The 15,476-nt window shown below is 38.6% G+C and overlaps 1 protein-coding gene across 3 annotated transcripts in view; it reads right to left on the bottom strand.

The window, feature by feature from the left end:
• MEIS1 (Meis homeobox 1) overlaps positions 1–15,476 on the bottom strand; it is a 135,814-nt gene that overhangs the window by 3,639 nt on the left and 116,699 nt on the right. For all 3 annotated transcript variants that reach the window (XM_054728364.1, XM_054728366.1, XM_008147533.3), the window contains one exon: positions 755–813. In XM_054728364.1, coding sequence (XP_054584339.1) covers positions 755–813 — 59 coding nt within the window. The remainder of the gene's footprint in view (positions 1–754; positions 814–15,476) is intronic.

The raw sequence follows: 15,476 nt of genomic DNA, 5'->3' as shown, positions 1-15,476 counted from the left end.
AATCTCATTGGTATATTGCAATACAAAAACAAATCCCAGAAAGCTGTTTCTTGGATTTTTAGATCTGCAAGTTGTGATCCCATAGACGTATTGCCATTTTAAGCTCTGATTAAAACACAAAAAGCTATTGGTTTTTTTTTTTAAAAAAAGTTGAAACCAGAAGATGGATATTAACAGGAGAAGGCCTGAGAAAAGGAATCGTGTATTTATACCACTACCTGAATCCCATGTTTTAACTGTACATGAAAAGCTGCTTCAGAAGTAAGCTGCCTTGGGTTATTAAAGCACACAAAAGCTCTACCTCATTGAATGTCTTTGAACTTTACTGAGTCCCACAAGCGATCCTGACCCCTTTGCCCTTTTGACAGGTAATAAAGTTTACAGCAATTCCACACCAAGCCATGCACCAGGGAGTGGTCATAGTAGCAGAAAGAGCTGGGAAGGCAAACTCAGAAAAAAAAAATAACATTAATATATTGAATGTGTACAAAGAATATTGTAACTGAGCATTGTAATGATTTAAGAGTTACTTTTCTCTGTCGGCTTTTTTTTTTTTTTCCACCTTCTCCAAACATTTTTATAATGATGTTAAATTGATTAGTGTTGTTATGAAACTAAACCGGCTTCATTTTAATTGCCAGGCGCTCCTAGCACTCACTCCCAGTTTATTTACCAGGTATCGGACCTCCCGGTGAATGGCTTGAGGATGGTTTTCGCTTGCGTGACTTGAATACAGTCACTATGGGGGACTTGCCTGCTCGGTTGGACTGGTCTATCATGGGCTGCACTATTCTTCTCCGGGCATTTATAAACCTGTAACCAAGAAAGTAGAGCAAATCATTATTCCTTAAGACAAAACCAAACCCAAAAAGCGGTGGGGGAGGTGGGGGAAGAGAAGATGGATCACAGTAAGAGCAAAGCTAGATCCTGGCAGCGTGGCTCTCCCCTGCTCCCTGTGCAGTTTCAGATGCTGCAAAACCTGTAACCCCCGGTGACCTCTGAGTACACAGGCTTGGGGTTTGTGAGTTGATTTATGTTCGCCTGTTTTACCACAGTTGGACACTTCCATTTCATCTTTCCATGGGGGAATTAGCAGAATTTCCAGGAAACAATACCAGCCACCACTCTCTTCAGTTGCAAGGGGGGGATATTTGGTGGGGAGCGCGAGATGTCCACAAGGGCACCCGTTACCTCTCCTAAGTAGTGACATTTCAATCTTACGTTCTCGGACTTCTTTTTTACAATTTTTATCGAAACCTTCCCTACCTCTTGCAAACCTAATTCTATTTTAATGCCCACTATTAAGATAATGAACTGGGATGGCAGCACACCATCAAATGAGAGAATGTCTGGAGTTTATCACCACTAACTCACACTGCTGGGGACTTCAGAGAAACGCATTCCTTGTAGAGATTTCTTTGGGTGGCTTTTTTTTTTTTTTTTTTTCTCTTTATGTAAAGTCTGAGGTCAAGGCGAGGTCACAGCTATACAGTAACTGAACTTATAATCTTGCTTTCTCCAGCTAGACCTGAAAATTTATAATAAACATCTTATTAAGATATTTAAGTCACTTAATTGTCTTAAGATTTATTTTGTACAACTTTTGTTGCCCATACAAAAGTGATTAGCCACTGGAAAAATAAAAAAGTGGTTAATACACACTCTCCAAAGTCATACTCATGAAATTTCTAACTCTTAAGATCCATTTATACTGCCTAATACTAAGAGTTACATATCAAATACAGAAAATGAACAGGACATAGATTCTGAAATAGTAAAGTGCTTTTAGTTCTCAATTCAATTCAGATTTGAATATGTTGAACATGAGCAGCAGATAAAAATACAGTAAAAAGTTTAATAATTCACTATTAATAATTAAAGGATCCACAGTCCAGTATGAATTCTAGTTTGTAAGTCTCTCCTCTTCAGGTAGGAAAATAATTCCCCAAAACCAATCCATTAAACAGACAGGAGCAGGTTTTTAAAATAAAAATGAAAACTCCATGACATTTGAAGATTCTCAATATCTTACCTTCTTATGTCTTTCCATTATCTGAGAACTAATCAAAATAAATAATGACAGTGGAATATAACTAAAAGGACACTGTTAGTGCTAACTCTTATTGGCAATACTTATTATATCAGTTCTTGTATATGAAGTCCCTGAACTGCTAATAAAAATATTTAAAGCACAGATCTAAAACAAATTGTGTTGCAAATCAGGTTATCATTATCTTGTATAAACCATGAAAATTGGAATCATGTGAGCAGAAGGTTAGATTAATTCTCCATTCTCATTATAAGCACAGGTGTAGCACAAACACCATGTGAAATAACCAATTAAAATGAAAAAAAAAATCTGCCTTTTCATTAGCTGCCTTCACTGCATGACCAATTAGAAAATTATTTAATATTAATTTTCTGCATATACCAAAAGTAATTTTCATAGTAACTAATCTAGGTAAAGATACCAAAAATCAACTCTTTATCTATGCTACTGTCCATAGTCTTAGGGTGAAGGAAGTCTGTCTGGTAACTTTTTTAAAAGTCCTTTTTAAAACATAATACTTTGTGGATATGATTTAAACTATCTAAAAACAGGAAGATCACTTTTTAACAAATGAGAAGCCACAGCTCTGATAAATTAAATGACTTATTTGAGGTCACATGTTACCCAAGAGATGTTAATAATTTGCTGAGTGACAGACAGCTGGCGAATAGTATCAAGTACCCCCCTCTCTAATGTCCTAAGCAGAGCATGGCCACTACTGTGCCACCCATCTAGAATATTCTGAAGTACACAGATATTTTTAAATGAGCTGGTTTTGAGCCAGTCAACACTGGCAACAACTCTATTGTTGATTCCAAGAATAAGCATGACTGAACATTTTGTAGATTGGGGATTTTGATGACTGTATTGCTAGTGTATATAGACAAAGATAAAACTATGAATAAGAAGATTTGGTGGCTTGAGTTATCCATATTCCATAGCTTGCCTCCTTCCCATCTGTATATTCAGATTTCCAAAGACCAATTCATAACAACCAACTCAAGTTTGAATCCATGACTGTTAAACCCAAGGAATGATAGAAAAATCACACCTCGGTTTTGGAAGGGGCTTTAATGGTCACCTAGCTTGATCACTGACTTGCTTTCACTCTTTATATCCCCATGGAAAGGGTATCAAGAGGGGTAACCTCTGCTGGGCTGTTTCTAATACCATACTTGCCACCTTACCTGAGAGCCCACTCATTCTATGGGCCAGGCAACTGTCAGCCGCTTCCGCTTCACTTGATCTAAAGTGCTTTCACCAGGACGACCAACTTCTTGGGGGTAATTTAAACAACTTAAATATTACTTCTTCAGGATTGCCTTTCAAATATTTAAACTATAGCCATCATGCTCCATTGGCTTCTCCCCTCTTCTCCTTCGGTTACACATCTGTGCTTCTTAACAATGCCATTCTAGGATGTGAGTTGTTCTAGGATGTTGAGTCCATTCATCATTTGGCCCACGCTCTGCTCACTATGCTGAGGTTTGTCTGTGTGCCTCTGAAGGGCTTCAGTGGACAGCACTATATGCTGTTATGCTAGCCCTGCTCTGGTCCCCAGGTAGCAACTAAACACCTCACCACAGCCTCTCAACTACAGGCCCCCAGATACTAGGTATTGTTGCTTTTCTTTTGGTGGCAATAACCAGTTGTTATTATTGACAACACCAATGTAGGCTACCGTTAGGATATGTATACATGAAGATATTTCATTAAATGAAATAAAAAATAATAAAACACTGAAAACCCACGAACACCTAATCACTTTGTCTGAACTACATACTTAGAACTTCTCATTTTTGAAAACTTTATCAACTCATACAGGACATCATAAACTCTCAGAATGTTACCAGATTACAATTCCTATACTTATATGAAATACACTGTTATCTGGGGTCATGATAGATATCTTTATCTAAAAATAACTAATAACCAAATATTTTATTTTTTAAAACATGCTCTCTTTGATCTTAAAACCATCTGAACATTTGATTCTCTTTAGTGTATTTTATCATTATCCTAGACTATCTTATATGTACTCTCTTTGGAAGTATACTACATACAGCAAAGCCATGTGTTTAGATGGCTTCGGGGTGAATTCAGATACAAAAACATTTTCCTTCTGGGCAAAGTAATAAAATGACATTCTTGCTCCTCCCACTATAAGTCAAACAGAGGTCAGTTCCCCCATCCCTGTATCTGTTTAAATAAACTGGCCCAGCTGTTTGTTTCTAAAATGCCCTTTGACCTTGTGTCTCATCCTCCCTGCTTTTGTGACAGAATGCTTTACTTTCCATTGTGGAAGATTCTAAATTATCAAGAATTTCCTAAACAGTGAACCAAAAAAAGGACTTTAGATTTTATGTGAACTTACATGAACATATTTCCTTCTTAAAATACTGTCATTTCAAGAAGCATCAGTAAAATACTTATTTTAAGCTCATATGTGTGTGTACAAATATATATCAACATTTATGTATGAATATATAAATATATATTAGAGCTTGAACATAAGAAGAAACAGTGTTTTTAGAGAGAAATAAAAAAAGAAAATGACAAAATTCCAATTTGAATGTACAATAAAATGTACATTCTCCAACAACCACAAAGTAGTAGTTTAAGATAAAATATATCCATGAACTCCATACAATCTTTAGAATTGTCCATATTGATAATAAAGTCTCTTTAAAAAGTTTGTTAGTTTAAAGACATAAGAGAAAACTTTTACAACTTATGTCTAACCATTATAGCCCTTAAAAATTCAGATGTATAATGTCAGGAATACCTGACAACAGGACAGTTTTTCTTACTCATGAAAGTAGTTTCACACTTTGGTTTCATAAAATGCAGCTCAAATTTGCCATAAACCAGGCAATTAAAAGGTAAGCCTTTCAGTGGAGTGTGCTTTCAGGTTGGGAAACATTCTTTTTGCCTTTCCACATTACATCCTGAACATCAAGGTATATTTTTTCAAATCCATTTTGCTTTGAAATCACAATCTTCTTTTGTAAAGTACTCTTTAAGAACTGGACCCCCTGTCGGTGGTAGAAGACTGAATAAGGGAAAGAATTCTTATATTCCCTTTTTTCAAAGAATCATGGATTAGAATTCCTTCCTGTGCCCAAACTATCTCCTTTCTCAAAACAAGACATTTTAAAAAGAAAAGTAATTTAATGGATTGGCTTTATAGCTTTATTCCATGTCAAAATGAACCAAGATATATTTCTTTTTATTTAGTTATTTGTTTAGGACATGCGTCCTAATAAGGGGGAATGGGAGGTTAAAAGGGAAGCAAAATCTTCAAAAATATTACACAGGGGATCATCTCCAAATTGAATTTTATTCTTTAAATTTTTAAATAGGAATCAGATAAGGAGAATGGAAGATGAATCCTGACTTATGCAAAAAACAAAACAAAACAAAAAACCAGGAATTTTTGCTTTATTCTTCCTTCTCTTGGCCCCCTAGATTTTTTTTTAACATTAGGCTTTTAAATTTTTTCATTCTGCTAATCCCACCTATCTCCTTTTCTTCTCAGTCTCTGAATACCTGAATAGTTTTCTGAGCAAGATCTGGTAGAACAGCTTTCTAAAGTTGACCTTTGTCCTTTAGTTTATCCTCCACTCCTTGCCCTGGCTCCTTCCCACAAAACTGGATTGCTAAGTTTAGTTTCCCCTCCGTGAGAACCAGGAAAGGTGGAGAGATTGTAGTGGGCATCCATCTGAACCAAAACACAAGGTGCATTTTCCCAGGCCACAGGCAACTTTTCCACACAGCTTTGCCCCTTTCACTTCCTTGGATGGTTCTCTAATACCAACAAAAATAAGGAAAAATGACGTGCTCACTTTCAGAAAAGGCACTTTCACCTTGCCTCAATTAAGTCTATTACTCAATGTTTGCAGCCCTACTTTATTCACTGATGATTAAGGGGTGTCCACATTTTGTTACTTTAGCAAGTCACTGCCAACTCGGTGAACCACAGAAAATCAAAATGCTGCTGTTTCTAAACAATGATATGACTGTCAGTCATCCCTATAGAGCTTCTTGCCAACTAGGCATAAGTGAATAGTCAGCAGGAAGATGGGTATCCATTTAATATGGAGGAATATCATTTTACAATACTTTCCCATATGCCTGAGAAACTAAAATTAGCAATTTAATATTAAAGAAAAGATTTCACTAAATAGCAGGATATGTTAGTAAAAATGCCTTCTATACCTATACCATTCATCAAAGGAAGTGTAAATTATACTCATCTTTGATTAATATTTAGCTATAGTTAGGAATAGCTATACTTTAATAATAATACTTTAATATTAATACTTTATAATAAAAATTAATACCATGCATTTTTAAGTATAAGAACTGGTGATTTCTGCATGCATTATTCTTTATTCAGTTAAAAATAAATAACATGCAAGTATAATAGTTAATTGATACATAATTCATTTTGGTAATTTCTATAAATATTTCTATAGAATTAAATCTTCAACTATAAAATGTCACATTGGAAGGTAGTTGCTGAATTCCAGAATTTTGTCCTTTCTCTAGTCCATAAAATTTCCTTAACGTAGCATTTCCTTCAACTTTATCACAGTCATTTAAATAAAACCATATATATTACATTTTTTAAAGCTCAGCATTTCCTAATAACTTTAAGGCCTGTCTTATAAACAAACCCTTCTGGGAAAGAGTTCTAGCTATCTCCCAAATAATGCTCTGCTGTTTAAAACAAGAAATCAACTTCAAAATCTTTTGTTGGAATTCTTCATTTTAGATTTACATTCACTTATTGGATTTAACGATCCATAACTGGCAGTCTTCAAGGGCCAAGCCTTCTACACTCCCTTTCACTGTGAAATAAAATTTCATGAAACGTGATTTTAAGATGCTCAAGAAAGTTGACTCCATCTCAAGTCAAACCTTATGAAATCATGCTTTTGGCACCTTTCTCTAGTTTCTCAAGCTCCTCCAGGATCTGACAGTTCCAGGACTGCAATACATCATCTGTGTGTCTGAGGGTGGAGGAGGAGAGTGGACAGGAGGGCAGAAGGGAGCACAGGTCCTGCTCCCCATCCACCCTGGAAGCATAATATTGGAATTTGCTCCAATCACACTAAGACCATCAGTCAGTGGTCCCTTCAGTGATGGGTATATTTGTTTTTGTTTTTGTTTTTAATATATATTTTATTGATTTTTTACAGAGAGGAAGAGAGAGGGATAGTTAGAAACATCGATGAGAGAGAAACATCGATCAGCTGCCTCCTGCACACCCCCTACTGGGGATGTGCCCGCAAACCAAGGTACATGCCCTTGACCGGAATCGAACCTGGGACCTTTCAGTCCCCAGGCTGACGCTCTATCCACTGAGCCAAACCGGCCAGGGCTATATTTGTTAAATTACTCTAGAAAGGGCTGAAATTGAGGAAGTTAATTACATATATAAATTTTTTTCAAAGCAACCAGTAAAAAGAAATCACTAATTAGTTGAACATTTTAACACAAAGAAATAACAGAACCCATGTATTATGTTGAACTTTAGATGTTGAAATAATGTCCAAACATTTTATCACTTGGTTATATAGAACAAAGTTTTTTCCTTGAAACCAAATTGCAAAGTGATTTTTTTTTAATTCTAAAAAATATAAACTCATAGACAGACAACAGTATGGGTGATTACTGGAGGGAAAAGAAGGTTGGGAGCGGTAAAGAGGATAATGGAAGGATAAATGGTAATGGAAGGAGACTTGACTTGGGGTGATGAACACACAATACAATATACAGATGATGTATTATATATTTGTACTCCTGAAACCCATTTAATTTTATTAACCTCTGTGAGCTCTTTCCTTTCTCTAGGATCTCTCCTTTCTTTGCCTTAGTTCCCAAGCCTTGACCAACCCCAAACTTCTCTGGCCTGGAGTCTCCACTCATACCAAGGGAGAATATCTCAGAATTTAGCTTGATTTCTACTCTCACCTGCCAGGTTAGGCTATAGAACGCCACAATGAAGATGACTTAACTTGAATGGGGGCCTGTCTCTATTCCTTAGAACGTTCGTTGTAACTTGTGTTTCAATTAGGAAGGCTTGAAACCCCAGTATTGTATGTCAAAATGTAGCCCCCTAAATACAAATGGAACCACTTATACTAAAAGGCAAAAATCTCTCAATTGAGGTATATGACAAAAATTTTTAAATAAAGACACTAAAACAAACAAAATGATTTCCTCATAGAACATGTCAAATCTTTGAAAAATGCTATGGGCATCTAAGGCACCCTGAAAAAAGTTTGGAGAATATTAATTCCACTTATGAGTGGCTACCCTTTTCCTTGAACAATATTACACACAATTATCACAGTCAAAACACTGGCAAGTGTTCGGAAAATTGTAAAACCTAAGACAGGGGTTTGTTGGGACACTGTTATTATGATTCTCAAAAATATCTAATGGCATGCAAAAATACACACACTTGTACATGAATGCTTATAGCAGCAAGAGGTAGAAACCACTCAAATGTCCACCAGTGATGCATGGATAAACAAAATGTGGTACAGCCATAAAATGGAATATTATTTATCCATAAAAATAAAAGTACTGATGACACTCTTTATAATGTGGAGGAAATTTAAAAACATTATTCTAAGAGAAAAAAGACAGTCCCAAAAGACCACATATTATATGATAACATTTATGTGAAATATCCAGACTAGGCAAATCTATAGGGACAGAAAGTAGATTCATGGTTGCCAGGAGCTGATAGGATGGATGGAAGTGTAGGGTGGGGTATTAGCTAAAGGGTACAGATAATAGAGTATACAGGTATCGAATTATAACATGGTACACCTGGAGTTTATATAATGTTCTTAACCAATGTTACTCCAATAAAAAATTAAAACAAGATAGATAAAAGGGTACAGGGCTTCTTTTTGAGGTGGTGAAAGTGTTCTAAAATTGACTGTGGGGATAGCTTCCCTACAAAAACCCACTGGGTTGTATACTTTAAATGGGTAAATTGCATGGTGTGTGCAATACATCTCAATGAAAGCTGTTAAAAGTAAATGTGTAAGGGTGGACGGGAAGAGGCCCTGCACCAGGAATCAGCCCCTTCCTCACCTCTAATTGGCAGAGGAACGCTGTAAGGCCCTGAGCCTCAGCTGTCACATGACGCATAAAATCCTGTGCTTCGGTTGCTCTGTAGCACAGGGTTTCCAAAATTTTCATCCAGGCCCCCTTTTGACAAATGTCAAAATCCCATATCCCTTTGTTATTTGCAATTTCAAAAGAAATGACAGGACTCAAATCAAAAGTTAATTCTCAGTAAGCTTCTTTACACCACGTTCACTCAGAATGATTGTGATATGCCTTTTCTGCCCCCCACCCCGACTTGGCCCTGCGGATGGGAGTCTCTGCCATGATCCATTGCACTTTCCTTTCTGTAAGCGGCATTGCCAGGTGACCAGCCACGGGGGCTGAGATCTGACATTTTTGGACATGTACAGTTCCTTCACTTAGCTTTTCACCACCCACTACTCCCTGCCCTTTGCAAGTACATATGAACTCTGACCCAAACTAGGGATCAAATAAAGTCAGCCACAGCAGATGTTCTGGGGATATAGGCCAACAAAGTTCCTCAACCAGACAACAACCCTCAAACATACTGGTGTACATTTAAATCAGCATCCTAGAGTAGAAAGAAAACAGTAGACACTTACATATGCTTTTAATCACGGCACATGTCACTTCTATCCCTAGGCCATATGCTATTCTGGAAAACCAGTGACTTGATCAATATTCGGCCAGATCTTCCAACGACCTGCAATTCATTTTTGAGCTAAGCTACATTTAGAACCCAAGACCAATAATCCCCACAGGCCTGAAAGAGTTAATGTGTTTGAGAAAGGAAATATCTTTTCCTTCTTCAGAGATGGATCTAAATCTTGTGAGGCGTTAGGCCCTTTGGTCACATCAGTTAAGAGGGTAAAAAGGAAAAGAGAGCTCTCAAGGATGGGAACCCATTAAGGTTTTCCGTTTATTTGTTATTGTTCAGGTGTCAAGAGCCCAATAGAGTTAATTATTTCCCATACTAATGGGGTCGGGCTGAAAAGCCCTGTAAGAATGGAAATAAATTAAAGAGGAAAATATCAACAATGATGAAGGCACCGAACAGGGGAGCCCTGTATTTGCCAAAGTTGCAGGCACCCATGTTGTTGGAGGGTTGTGTTTTGTTTTGGTTTTTAATGTTCTCTTTCCCCTTAAAAATTAAAACAGGAACAGAGTGAAACGCTGAGCATTTACACAAAGCTCTAGGCATTCACACACTGGAGCGAGGCGGCCCGGATCCAACACAACACAACGTTGGCCCTCAGAAACACTTCCTTCCCCCGCGCCCCTGGCTCCGCTCCATTTCTGAGAAAATTGTTTTATTCAACAAAGAGGCAACATTTGCCCCATTTTTTCATGTCTCAGGCTGACTTTTTAACCACTCAGAAATGCTGTTTGTTTTATGTAGGCGCAGCCTGAAGCAAGATGATGATGTAAGTGAGAGGGGAGAGGGGGTCTCTGTGGGCACAGCGCGGTGCTTCGGTGCTCAATGGTTAATCACCCAACACCAGCCTCAGCAACTGTTGACACAAAATAGGTGGGGATCAGGTCTGTGCAAGCAGAAAATACCAGAAAGGCAAACTATATGTAAACACACTTAAGACAGATTTGACAAGAATAGACCTAAACCTGACTTGCTAGGAACCTCTGGATGTCTAAGCTTCAGGGTCCCTCTGGGCGGAGGCTGCTTCCCCTGACAAAGTTTCCTTTCAGAAGAAAAAAGAGTAACCCTGGAAAAACGAAAATCAGCTTACAGAAGACAGCGGAGACATTTGTCCCCCTGGTTCACACAGTGTGTTTCCAATCTGCTCCTACATGCAGGATTTATGTAACGTAATACGGTTCTTCCACGTATACCTGGAGCGGGGCCAAATGAGAGAGACTGGGGAAAAAAAAAGCCCACCCCAGCGTGTGCATACAACCGCAATTCAAAAAGTTATTTCTCCTGACCTATAAAACGCATGCAAAGCAGCACATGGATAATGCTTAAACAGTCTTTTAATCTTATCTAACTGACACCTGACAACCCATTACTTATAGATTATTAATGCACCCACTAAAAAGTTTGTCATGTACAAAATTACTAGAGGAAAAGATTGAACGCCTGAGGAAAAAACAAATTTTGCTGTGCAGTAACTTCAGAAATTTCGAGCCTATTATCTGTCATGCCCTTCATAGGCTCATAGCACACGGCTAAAAACAACTGATTTGTCTCTATTAGGAGTCCCGAAATGACAGCATACATGGTTTTCATGTCTTGCGATAATGTTTAATTTCAACTAGTTTTTATTTTACCGGGCTTGATTTGCTTATTTCAGATAAAGAAAAAGAACAACTTTTAATTAGTTTTCCCATTTGTCTCTTTATCCAAGGACTTGCTCTTTTTTCCAATCCCACTGTAAAGTTGGAATCAGAATCAGTTTCAGAACACTACACTTGCTCCTCTTTGGTTCATATTAATTATCACACAGTCTGACGGTCTAGAGCAGTGGTCGGCAAACTCATTACTCAACAGAGCCAAATATCAACAGTACAACATTGAAATTTCTTTTGAGAGCCAAATTTTTTAAACAACTTCTAACACCACTTCTTCAAAATAGACTCACCCAGGCCGTGGTATTTTGTGGAAGAGCCACACTCAAGGGGCCAAAGAGCCGCATGTGGCTCGCGAGCCGCAGTTTGCCGACCATGGGTCTAGAGCATTAGAGCTGGAAGAGGCTGAGTCCCAGTAATCAGGCCTACCTGACCATTGAAGGTGGAGGAAGCTGTTGCCATGGAGATAGAGTGACTCGATCAAGGACATGCATCTCATTGGTGAGGAGTGGGGAGGACAGATGAAATGTTTTGACTTGAAATGCTCTTTCGCCTAGATAATCCCTCCCCTTTCTCGCCCTGTGTAAGTTGTATGTTGTCATGGGGTTTACAGGGGAATTTGTCCCTTAGCCACCTGTGGATGCGGGCTCTTCCCCTTGACCCTGATACCTCTCAGCCCCCTCACTTCCCATGCTGTCTGCGAGTACATGGGAGTGGGGCCCAGCCCTGCCAGGTCCCATGACATGAAAGGAGTTCTTTCCATTTCTTGGACCAAAAGCTTGTGCCAAGACACTGAAAACAACAAATGGGCCTTAATTAGGACTTGCAGCCAGTCCTGCTGATCTACACACCGTGTTCCACGTCAACCACCCAGCCACTGGTCTCACTGCCTTGAAAGGGGTCACAGGTCTTCAGAAGCACGGGGCCCATGATGGCACATCAGTCTCCCAACTCACTTGACTCTGGGCCTCCCTTGAACCCCAGCCCTAAGGGTCCTGAAAAACGTCCTCAGGTGGTACTCTCAACTTCACCGGCTTTGAATGCCGGCTGACGGAGACAGCGGTTACACAAAACAGTACTTGGGCTCTCAGGTCCAGCTCCCTGCCACCTGCTGCTTCCCATTTCTCTTCTCACCTACACTCAAGGTCCCCTGGACGAAGGGCAGGGCTTTTCCATCCAACCGAGGGCCGACACCCACCCCTTCCTCAAGGGTTCCCATCCTTCACAATATGAAGGATGGGATTTAACATGGGGTGGGGCGAGGGGAGGCTCTGAGTGAATTTACGGCATGAAACTTACAACCAACTCTACTTAACAGAGTCATTTCCAAAGAGGATTGTCTGTTGTACACTTTTAAAATCTGCACACAAAAGCAGTGTCTCCGTTGAACTCCTAAGACTCTCTGACAGGACAATACCTGAAGGTTTCTAAATTCACAGCTCTTTTCCCTGCGAGCTATTTGCTCAGCTTTCCCAATAACACCCTGCCTGCTGGCCCCGCGCCAGCTCTGTCTCAGGCAATATGCAAGCTAAACATTTTTTGACTGATTTCAATATTTTCTTATGAGCAACTAGACAGTATTTTATCTAGTGAGTATTACTGATTGCTATAATCTAAGCCCGGAGTAAGCGCCTGTAAAGGTAATATTATTAGAATTGACACTCAAGGTGAAAAGCTTAGCACTTAACTGTGGCTGGAAGAACAACAGCCCATTCCAAAATGTTCTGGAGGGTTTTCAAATTTATATCTCCTTCTGCTCCTTCCTTTAAGGATCCTGCACCTGTTACTCCATTGATCAATTACAAAGTCTTACCTTAAATGCAGGTTACACTTAAATTCTTAAGGGGAAATGTTAAGTCACCTGCTTAATAAAATTACCTTTTGTGTGTGAAGTTGTGCCATCCCTAGGTAATTCCTAGGCAAGGGAAATCAGTCTACACCCAGACACCCTGCTCTTCCATTCTGGAGCCAAATAACAAACGAATGGCCCAGTACCCCTTGCATGGTGCCCTGTCTCTTTTACATCTGTTTCTCCTGCTTTTGTGTCATGCCTCTGTTTAGCTTTATTGACAAAACAATCTGCGGCTAATGTTTAAACAACATCTGTAAAATGTATTATTAAATTACGTTGGGAGAAAAAACAGAGCAATTCTATGAAACCCTATGACCCCCTATTGATTTTTAGATCACAGAAGTTGAAAGGATAATTTGTGAATGTTTTAACATTTACATCTGCGCAGGTACCTATATTTATAGGATCTTTGATTACTTATAAAAGTATTTGCTACATGATTACCATAACTCAGAAAGAAACCTGACCTTTACCAGTTGAATCTGTTTATAATAATAAGGGAGATCCTATTTTTTTTTTTAAATAAGTTTACATTTTTACCTGCCAGTGGCATAAATCTCTAGGGATAACATACGTTTCCCCCCCCCCCCCCCCCACTAGGAATAAATGGGAAGTGATGCCTGAATGCTTTGCAGTTTTGCAGGCAATAAATGAAGCAACTAGGAAAACCTGGTGTGTGTAACTCAACCTGAGACCGGTAGCGCTGAGATACTTCTGTAAAGTGTCACCTCGGATGATAGGATGCTCCCTGGAGTTATATGCACCCAACTGCTGGACAGTGGTTTTTCTCTTCACATACATACTGTATTTCACATACATTATATGACTTGCACCCTAAAATCTGGATTGCCTTTTTAGAGGGTAAAGGAATATTCATTCTACTTTAGCCTTAATGGGAAAATGTTGGGATGAGAAGGAGTAAACAAAGAAATGTAAAATGTATTTAGCGCACCCTCGGCTAGAACTCTGCTGAGGCAGGATGCGTCCGAGGCATCCAGCAAATAAGCTACAATCACAGGCACACGTTTTCATCGCGTGCAATTCCCAGGTCTACGACATTGCTGTGGAAACATATAAGGCAGTTTTTATTTGACCATTCTACACTCACATTCTCAATATAAAGAAATAAAGTTGGTCTGGAGAAAAAAGAACTAAGTATTAACTGTGTGTGTGTGTGTGTGTGTGTGTGTGTGTGTGTGTGTGTGTGTGTGTGTTAGGCTCTCTCCTGTTGCTTCTTCTGTCCTAAGTTCCTTCCTTGGTTTCACTGTCCCCACCTGTAATAAACATACTCTCAAAATCACCTGGGCTCGTACTATGAAATCTTTCCTGCACAAAGTCAAGAACCCACACACTGCAGGCTGGCCCGAGGCAGACTCACAGCTGGCCCGGTCCTTATCTGGTGATATGTATGTGTTTTCTTTAAAGTTCTAGCTAAATAATTAAAGACTCAAACAACCATCTAATCTCAAATTTTAAGAAGTTTCTGTTTAAATGATTACAACATTCAACATGTGAGTAACACCTTTTCACTGCTGATACAACACAACAACATTGAAAACACAAAGAGACAAAACCCCAGATTATTGATCATTTTTGGATCAAACCATAATTGGGAGTGAGGCAGCAAAGAAAGAAGAATACACAAATTTATAGCATATACTATATTTCAAAAATTAGTATGCTTCAAGTGTAAGTGTATCACAGCATGCTAGATGGAAATATTTAGGCAATTAGTTATGGAAGTTGATATTTAAAAACCATGCAGTTACTACCTCAAATACTTAATTTAGATAAAAAATATTTTAACCCAAATTATTTGTGTTATTGTCTGAATTCTCAAAAAAGTATTGGCACAGACTTGTCCCATGAAGTCTCACCTAATAAATTTAATAAATTTCACATTCCATCCTAGGTCCTAATTCCTATAAGTACTAATACCAGTCATTTTCAGGTTCCTCCTCTCTGTTTTCATTCTGGCAGGGAAACCCAATATAAAAATTATGACAGCTAGTCCTTTTAATCCAAACTTTCTCTTAATCAAATCTGTCTCATTTTACATTTAGATTGTTGTTGAAATTATCCCTATTCTCTTCTTCCCCCAAACACTATATGCTTTGACCTTAGTTAGCCAAGGCCGATAGTAGGTATCACCTATGT

Source organism: Eptesicus fuscus, chromosome 16 (genome assembly GCF_027574615.1).
Source record: "Eptesicus fuscus isolate TK198812 chromosome 16, DD_ASM_mEF_20220401, whole genome shotgun sequence".
In the NCBI taxonomy this organism is placed as follows: Eukaryota; Metazoa; Chordata; class Mammalia; order Chiroptera; family Vespertilionidae; genus Eptesicus; species Eptesicus fuscus.
The sequence above is the reverse complement of the archived record's forward strand: the minus strand, read 5'-3'. Positions and strand labels throughout refer to the sequence as shown.